At 32.5% G+C, this 9,477-nt stretch overlaps 1 protein-coding gene across 1 annotated transcript; it reads right to left on the reverse strand.

Annotated features, from left to right (window-relative positions):
• Positions 6,070-8,164, reverse strand: LOC107626892 (putative mediator of RNA polymerase II transcription subunit 12). The gene is made up of 2 exons (XM_021115546.1): positions 7,640-8,164; positions 6,070-7,088 (listed from the first exon to the last, which is right to left on the reverse strand). The coding sequence occupies exons 1-2, from the start codon at positions 7,892-7,894 to the stop codon at positions 6,453-6,455; spliced, it is 891 nt and encodes a 296-aa protein (XP_020971205.1). The 5' UTR covers positions 7,895-8,164; the 3' UTR covers positions 6,070-6,452.

Here is a 9,477-nt window from a genome sequence, read left to right on the forward strand (position 1 = left end):
GGATCGATTGGTTCGACCAAAAAACTAGTGAACCGAATTAGAACTGGATTATAGTCCATTACTTTTTGGACCGTTTAAGGAATAAAATCGGTGTGAACTGGTAAGAACCGGTGCAAACTGGTCTAATCAAACTGGTCTGCTTGAAAAAATTTTTAAAATGTCTCCACAAAGTCTCGAACCAAGAACCTTGGAGCAAAAGTAACCTCTAAATAATCTTTTAAAAAAAAATCTAATAGTTAATCTATTACCTTTGTCCAAATTGTCCAAATTAAATGTTTTTTATTGTTTTTGGAAAGAAAATCTTTTGAGGAATTTAATAATATGTAATGAGGAACACCGAATAAATTATACCAAAACCAATTAAAACACAATATAAAGACATCTTTAAAAAAAGACGTTTTAGGCGTGTTTATCTGAGTAGCCTCCATTTAAATAAGAGGAGTGTTAGGGCCACTAATTTTTGTGATTTGTAGTAATTAAGTAATCATCAATGATGTTTTTAGGAAAAAGTTTGGTAACAAAAAATTTTCAGCCATAATTAGCCAAAAGTTTCTATAATTTACTTCATTTATATCACTTATTAATAACAATTTTATTTTTTATCTCACTCTCTTATCATTTTACTTATCATATTCTTATCAATTCTACTTATTAATAATATTAATTATAATATCATATTCTTTACTATTAGGCATTCTTGTAATCAATACTTAATATTCCTTTTATAATTTAATTTTTATATTTAATAATACATTAAATATTAATAATAATAATAAGAATGGAGGGTAATGATAATATACATTAATTGAGTTAATTACACTTGATTCTTTATTTCGCTTAAGGCATTTAATATCAATCAATGGAAATACGAAAAAATCATTAATTCTTTGTTTTCGTTAAGACATTTACTTGCACTTGATTCTTTGTAATATATACCTTCCATTAATTTAATTATGATTATTCAAATATCGTGACTCTAATACCATTGCAAGCACAATAGTGTATAAGTCAAGAAATTTTACAAGAAGTCGCGTTTATCGTTGCAAATAGTATGACATTTGAATTCGACCTTAATACGGTACCAATGGTAGAAGGTGCTGATGAAGAATTTGAACAGATGAACTCACCCGACGGGGTTGTTGTCAGTCAACCAATTCTCGATAATATGAAAAATCACACTAATTTTGATGAGGTATGGTAATAAACTATTTTTTTTTTGCGCTTTTATGTGCATTTATAATTATATTGTATACTAACTAAGTTCATACACATAACATTCATACGTACATATACATAACATCCATAATTACATACAACTAACATCTAAAAATTAAATTCATGTTTATTAGATATTACATCCATACACATATCATTTTTTAGTTATTGCATATGTAAATATATAAAGTTAACACAGATGTTTTTTAAATTTTATCATAATTGAATTTAAAAAATATCAAATTCTTAAATTAATTTATTTAATTGATAAATTTACACATAACTTATATTTTATGTTTTATTTTTTAATAGTCTATATGTAAAATATAAGTTGTATAGTAGAAGTTGTTAAAATTTTTTAATTTAATTTTCATATTTTTTTGCAGAGAATTATTGCATTTTAATGGATAATAATATGATTGAGAGATGTTAGGGATTTGATTTGGAAGAAATTGAAATTAATTTTGGAAAGAACATTAATGACTCCAAACATGCAGCAAAATAGTAGGTGATAAGGAGGATAAGTGATAAGGAAGTATATGTCACTTGCTTATCAAGAGAATGGAAAATTTTATGTAATATTCCTATATGATAATTATTTTTTGGCTACCTAGCATCACCCATGTTTTTAATGGTTTGAGATTTCATCCAATGACGTGGGATTACTTATTTTTCTTTTGCTGGTTACATGCTGGCCAGAATTTAATAAAGTTGCTAGCCTCCTAGACTTTTCCTTTAAATAATAAGGTTAAATTTGTCTAATAACTTTTCTTTTTAAAAAAGTTGTGTTTTCAAAAAAATTTGATAAAAAGATATAATTGATACATATTTAAAATATTAAGGATAAAATTAAAACAAATTAAAATTTAAGAGTATTTTTAAAATTTTTGATATATTTTAAAGATAAAAAATATACTTTATCTTTAAATTAAATATAATTTTAAAATTTTAATTCTTTTAAATTCAATGAAATGGCTCTAATTTAAAATTTTAGAATGCATATAGTACAGAAGGATCTGGACATTTTAAAACAAATTCTTATTGAACATGGTATAGACTATACTATAGAGTCACATTAGTTGTTAAAATGACATCTTATTGTAATAAATAATCCCGACTCATTGGAACAAGGATTCAGCTCACAAGTTTTAATTCCAGAGAGCACTTGTGAGAGAATATTACATTGAGTAAATATTTAAATTGGCTCCTAAAACATACACCCTCATTAAATTAGTTATTCGGGGATTTTTTACATCAACAGTATTTTTTATGAGGAATGCTAGAAGTCAACAATTTTTGTGATATATAGTCATTAAATAGCCATCAATGATAATTTTAATGGTGTGAGATTGGTATAAAATTTTATCCAATGACTCACTTTTTTTTACTAGTTACATGTTAACCAAAATTTAACAAAGTTACTGACCCCTAGACTTTTTCATATAAAATAAGGGTTTGGCTAAGGTAAGAATTAGAAGAAAATAAAAAGGATTGTCTTGGAGATGTGAAACATTTAAGTTTTCAATGCATTGGACAAAGAAAAAATTTGAAAGTTCTCTCATTTTATCCTTAACCATGCTCTCAGGGTACCGGTCAGCCATAAGTAGAACACAATGGTCATCTATTTAAAGACTAAAATAACATCCAAATAATACAGGTTGAAGCACTACAGTGATTTCCATTTAAACTTGGAGTGACTAAACTAGCATCCAAAATCTCTAGATGGCTCATGATATTTAAAAGAAATCTGTTGTTGCACTATTTCTAGTGTTTTACTCATATCCTAACCCCTCATGCTGCTACTATCAAATTGGGATTATTAGTCAATAAGGACAGTTTCAACACACTGTCACTGCCACCATGCGGAACACTAGTTCCTCCGCATAGAAATAATGGCCTTTATAACGTAGATTCAAATCTTAAGAGAGTAATTTGTCAACAGAATTTTTCGGTCAACAAATAATGGGGTACTTGTCATAAATAGAAAGCAGAAAAGGGGATTGTCAAGGTTTGTGGGTTATACCAGCCGTAGTAGACTTTCCGACACCGCCTTTATCGGAGGCGACAGCTATGGTATCTTTGACTCCGTGAACGTGAAGGTGCCTTGGGTAGCTTCGGACACTCCCTAGACTCTGAGAAGCCAAGAATTAGTGAGTGAGTAGGTATGTTTCGCTTGATTTTTGTTAATCTCGACAGGATGTCGAATCAAACTTGTATCAATATCTTAGTTTAGGGAGTAGATAGGACTTCTCTTAAAAAAAAGAAACTCGACTCAGAACTTACTTAGTGTGTTGAAAAAGTTATTTATATAAAAAATATATGAAATATTAATGAAATTACATTAACAATAGTGTAGATAATTATAAAGAAAAGTATAGGATTTACTAAGTGTGCGGATGGTTATCTTAATATTAGAGTTTAGGAGGTAACTTGGGAGTTGAATGTTTTTTTTTTTATTTTATTAGGTCAATTCTAAAGTCTATTATTCACAAAAATCATTGTTTACCTAACAAAATCCTAATTATAATGAATGAACGTACAAAAAATAAATGAACTTTAAATAAACATAAAAGTGAAATAAAAATTAAAAAGCAAAATACTTGAGGAAAAAAATAAGAGTAAAGTACTTGACCAAAACAAATAAAAATAAGAGTAAAATAATAATGAGGTCCTTGAAAATTTTTACTTTAGACAAATTAATTCCTAAAAAAAATATCAATTTAATCTTTTGGAATAGCAAGCTAGCAAACTAGTAAACTCAATTCTTGCCATCAATGATCACCATCGACATGTCAACAAACCCCTCGTTCTCTTTTCTTTTAACAAGCTCTGTGGAAATCAACTCTGTATCACTCTCGGGATTCACTTCCACACCCTATGCCAAATACGATTGCAACTATGTAGAGTTTATATATTGTGGGACAAATTGAAAAAACCTTTAAGGTTAAAATTACTTCATCTGAAAAAAACACACCATATTTACCCTTCCTAGTGAATTTGCTCGCAGATTCGATGATACTATCTCCTCTGCACAATCTATGTCTTCGCTACAAAACATGTGTACCACTTAATACACTTTCCCAAAATGAATATATAAGCATCATCATGCACCAATCCCATAGAATTGGGACAAATAAAAACATGTCCTACTTCACCGCGCATGGAGTTTGAGGTGAGGCCCTCGATAGGAAATATGTTTAGCACCTGGACACAACGCACAACAGACGGCTACTTAGCCTCCTCCATTCACCTCGCATTCATGTTCCATAGTAGATCTACATACTGAAAAAATAGCTGATGATTTTGCGAGTTCGATTGACAAACTTTCTGCCAAATGGATTAAGATCGATTGGGTTCAGTGATGCGAATCGGAGCTAACTTTAACAGACCACATCTTGTTATATATGTATATAGGAGATGACAATGAAGAATATCCAACCCTCGAGGGCACTAAATCCTACAGAACTATCGTCTTTAACTGATTTTATTGTTGTTGTCAAGCTAACTGTGATTACTGTCTAAGTTAAACAACATTGTTTTGCCTTAAAACGACGTTTTTTTTAACATGTATTTAATGCAACGAATTTTGATTTTTTAAATTTTATATTTTATTTTAGAGAATAAAATGTGATCTTTCATCATTTATTTTATAGATGGAACTAAAAAAAATATTAAAAAAAAGAGGAGTGCTACACATACAAGTCATTTTTGTTTACAAGTCTTACAAGTTGGGCCTAACACGCGCGTAACTGAACCATCTTCACGTGTTTCATCTTCGTTTTCTTTTTTACGAAAAAGAAGAAGAGACACAGAAAAAGAAGAAGAAGAAGAAGAGGAAGAGGAAGCATGGAGAAAGAAGAAGAAGAAAAAGAGGCACAAAAAAAAACGTGAAAACGGCGTGAATATAAATGACTTGTATGATTTGTATGGAAAAGCGTTCTCTCTTTGCCTTCGATCTCCTTCTGTTTTTTTCGATTTTCATGGTTTCTGAAATCAAGTTTTGAAATTGTTTTGAAGATGATAGAACTTCAGAAATACATCCGAACGATTACAAAAATACACCCAAACGATTACAGAAATACATCCAAAGGATTATAGAAATACACCCAAACAGTTACAGAAATAAACCAAACGATTACAGAAATACACCTAAAGAATTACAGAAATACACCCAAAAGATTTAAGAAATACACCCAATATAGGGGGAGACAGTATATTTCTTCTTGAAATCTTTTAATGTTTTGCTGGTTAAGGATGAGGCACATGACAGAGACAATCTAGAAAAAAATCTAGAAGAACAGTAAAACAGTACCTTAAATAATGTTTCTTCGTTTTTTCTGTGATTTCGATGAAGGAGAAAGAGAAAACGAAAAAAGGAGAAGAAATTTCAATAAAAAAAGAAGGAGAAATATGTGGTGTTGATGACGATGATAACGAGAGAGAAAAATTACGAAAAAGAAGAAAAAGAGACACGGAGAAAGAAGAAGAAGAAGAAGAAGAAGAAGAAGAAGAAGAAGAAGAGGCACAAAAAAAAACGTGAAACGGCGTGAATATAAATGACTTATATGGCTTGTATTGAAAATCACTTGTATGTGGAGAATTACTCTAAAAGAAACTATTCAAAAATAAAAAAATCACACTTTATCCTCTCAAATAAAAATTTAAAATTTAAAAAATTCAAATTTTTAAATATAAGAGAAAAGGACAAATAAGTCCCTGACTTTTTACCCCGCGGACATTTTTGTCCCTGACCATTGAAAAATACATTTAAATCTCTGACCTCCTTGAAAATAGGACGAATCAGTCCCTCTGTCAAAAAGCCACCGTCAGACACAACGGAAAAGTCTGACGTAGCTTCCCTTCGTCTTACCTGGCATGACGGATGCCAACGTGGCACGTTAGTGAGATGGAGCATTTGGAAAGTGAACAAATAAGTCCTTGGAGCCCATAACTACGTCGTTTAGATAGGTGCCCTAATCTTAAAATTCGTTTGGCTTCTTCGTTCAGGCTGGTGGCTGGTGGTGAGGAGAAGAGTTCTGCGTATGTTAACAATGGCAACGCAGGGGGCATCATCAACCTCAAGAAGAAGCGTAAGTGGATTTAGAGAAGAGAAGTCTGGTTCAAGCTCAGTTCCATATGCGCTTCAGGCTGGAGATGGAAACGTCGCCGTCGCACCGAGATGTTAGATGGTTGCAAATAGTATCTGATCATTGGGAATTTTGACAGGGAAAGGAAGGTCATTGCAAATTTTTTGTTTGGCTCGATGAGCATCTTATCTGGGGTGGCATTGAGGGAGGCTGTGAAGATGGCACCTGCTGAGCCCACTGCTGCTGGGGTGGCTGCGGCTGCTGCGGCTGCTGCTGTTGTTGCTGTGGCTGCTGATACTGAGGGAACTGTTGCACAGCTGGGGATGGGGTTACCTGAGATGGTGTTGGTTGTGGAGTCACCCGCGACATGTCTTGTTGAAGTTGGGGTGTTTGGTATTGTTGATTTGTCAATGGTAAATACTGATTCTGAAAGAGCTGGGGAGCAGCTGGAGGGTTTGGCAATGGAGTGGGGGGTTGCTGCATGTAATAAGTAGGTTGTTGGGTGGCTTGGGACGCATTTGCTACTGGAGCTTGAGCATGGGGTGCAGCCGGTTGCGGCTGCTGCTGCTGTGGGGGAATTTGATGAGAAAGTGCAAGAGCTAACTGCTGGTTGTGTGCATCAGATGCACTATCAATCTTTTTAGGATCTGTTGTAGAAGGCGATGATCTCTCCTCTAAGTGGCTTGAGGAAGATGATTCCTTCTGAGCAAGTTGAAGCTTGGCTAATTCTTTCTGAGTGTCAGCTAGCTCTTGCTTGTCTCTTAAAATTTGTACAGATCTATGAACCTACATAACCAACGTAAGGAAAATGAATACATGCAATAACAATCTTTGTTTCTCAAAGTCTATATAATCAATTAATAAAGTGAACAGATATATGAAAGCATGCTAATACAGAACATTGTGAGTTAAATGCTTCATTTACTCTGCACTGCTCATAGCTGAAAGTTATTTTTTGCGTATATTGGAACAGTATCAAGAAAACACAGAATATTCGAGCAATAACAAATTGTTAATCTAGCAATAGAGATTAATGTCCGGTTTGTGATTGATGAATGGTGCTTCATTGACCAGATAAACAAAGTATAGCTATCTTGTTATGTTGAACAGGTTTGCAAATCAAGAAAGGAATATGGTTGGATTTCCCAATTGAGAAAGAATGTCTGCAATTGAATTGGAAGGGGAAAAAATTGCTTCAGTTGATGTATAACTACTTCAGGATTTCATTAACACAAGATCCAAAGTATTCTTCCATCAGATGTGGGATAGTGCTGTATAGGTACTAGGTAATATATAAAATGAAGTTAAACCTAAGAATATATATGAAAGCAGCATACCTCTTGAAGATGTTTTTCAAGGGCCTTGAGCTTTAAATCTTGCTCCCCATGGTCACGATTTAAATAAGATCTCATTTCTCCAATAGATTTGTCAAGATTGTAGCAATATAATTTCAATTGGGATAACCTTGAACTAATTCCCTCAAGAAATCGCATGAGGTTGTCAGCATATTTTTTCATGCTCTTCTCCACAGTTGCAATCACATCTTGGCTTAGAGAATCTTCAGGCGGATTGTAGGTAATAGTAGGAAACATTGATGCTCTCGTCAATCCCTAACCTTTGAAGATGGTTCCTCTGCCACCAACACCTCCTTCAACCACCACCATCCAGCTCCACGCCCACATGCACCACCACCAACCTTACCTTTTCTTCCTTCTTCTTCACCCACAAAAACTGTCCCCTACCTTAAGTGTTGTGCCTATCTAATCAAAATCTATAAAGAGAAAAACCTCCAACAGGCATGGTTGTTGTTGTTGATGATGATGATGGCAGTGGTGAGGCACAGTGGATGAACGACGTAGTTATGGGCTCCAGGAACTTATTTGTCCACTTTCCAAATGCTCCATCTCACTAACGTGCCACGTTGGCATCCGTCATGTCAGGTAAGACGAAGGGAAGCCACGTCAGACTTTTTCGTTGTGTCTGACGGTGGCTTTTTGACGGAAGGACTGATTCGTCCTATTTTCAAGGAGGTCAGGAATTTAAATGTATTTTCCAATGGTCAGGGACAAAAATGTTCGGGGTAAAAGATCAGGGACTTATTTGTCCTTTTCTCTAAATGTAACATCGCCTACAGATGCTTCGAGGTCCACAATAATCTTTTCTCACCAAAGACTTGGCCCTTTTTTAGATACAAATTAAAGCTCCTCTATTGTTAAGTTAAGGCCAATTTTTTTATGTCTATCACTTGATGATGTCAGGTTTTTGTCGAATTTATTTTTCATAACAAATTTTATATATTTAAAATTAATTAATTTATATATTTTTAAATGAGATAATATTAGCTATTTAACCTAGATCAATTAAACACCAAATTTTTTTAAGTACCATAACAAATACCTTAACTTAATATAAACATTTTAAATTTTATGGCCACTAAAGATTTAAAAGAGTTATCAATCAGGGGTTATAGCTTGATTAGCTTCATTTCTTTATTTTCTTCAATATGACTCTGTTGGATTTGGATTGTTGTATGCTTGACAATTGCCCTCTCTAAAAAGTTAGCATTTATTTATTTGTTCAATTTCTTTAATTTTGGCATCAAATTCATCCGCCCTTCTCAGAGTTTATGGATTACCATATTATTTCAAAATTCAAACTTATTCGATGATGATGTTATATGACTGTTTTTTACCATGGAAGCAAATAAAAATTCCTTAGCGACATTAACTAATTTAATTTTAGCCGAGTGATGAGCTTATACTTGATTTGTAGTTCAATTCTAGTAGTAGAGAATAAATCTGATTCTTGGTATATGGATATATTCTTGCAAATCGATAAGTTGAAATTTGTGTATAAAATAAATTTGTGTTAATTTTTTATTTTGTATTTTAAATTTTATTGGTATCAAGTTATTTTTGTTTTAAGTTTAAACTTCATCTAAACTTTTTTTTAATCTTATTTAGATCCACCCGATTTTATTGTAATCCAAAAGTAACGAGATTTTATTGGGTCAAGAATTTAAATAAAAATCTAAAAAATTAGACCCAATCAATATTTTTGATTTGATTTGGGACAAAATAAATTTAACTTTACCTCACTCATGAATATCTCATTAGAAAGTAGAGATCTTAACTTAATTTATTTAAAATTTTTTATTCTATAATTTTAATATATG

This window comes from Arachis ipaensis, chromosome B02 (genome assembly GCF_000816755.2).
Source record: "Arachis ipaensis cultivar K30076 chromosome B02, Araip1.1, whole genome shotgun sequence".
In the NCBI taxonomy this organism is placed as follows: domain Eukaryota; kingdom Viridiplantae; phylum Streptophyta; class Magnoliopsida; order Fabales; family Fabaceae; genus Arachis; species Arachis ipaensis.

What these genes read in the sequence shown, in the direction of transcription:
- LOC107626892 (XM_021115546.1), bottom strand. Translation starts at nt 7,894, where the DNA reads ATGTTTCCTACTATTACCTACAATCCGCCTGAAGATTCTCTAAGCCAA. An exon ending in TTGAAAAACATCTTCAAGAG is followed by an intron (nt 7,089 to 7,639) that starts GTATGCTGCTTT and finishes TTGGTTATGTAG; the next exon opens with GTTCATAGATCTGTACAAAT.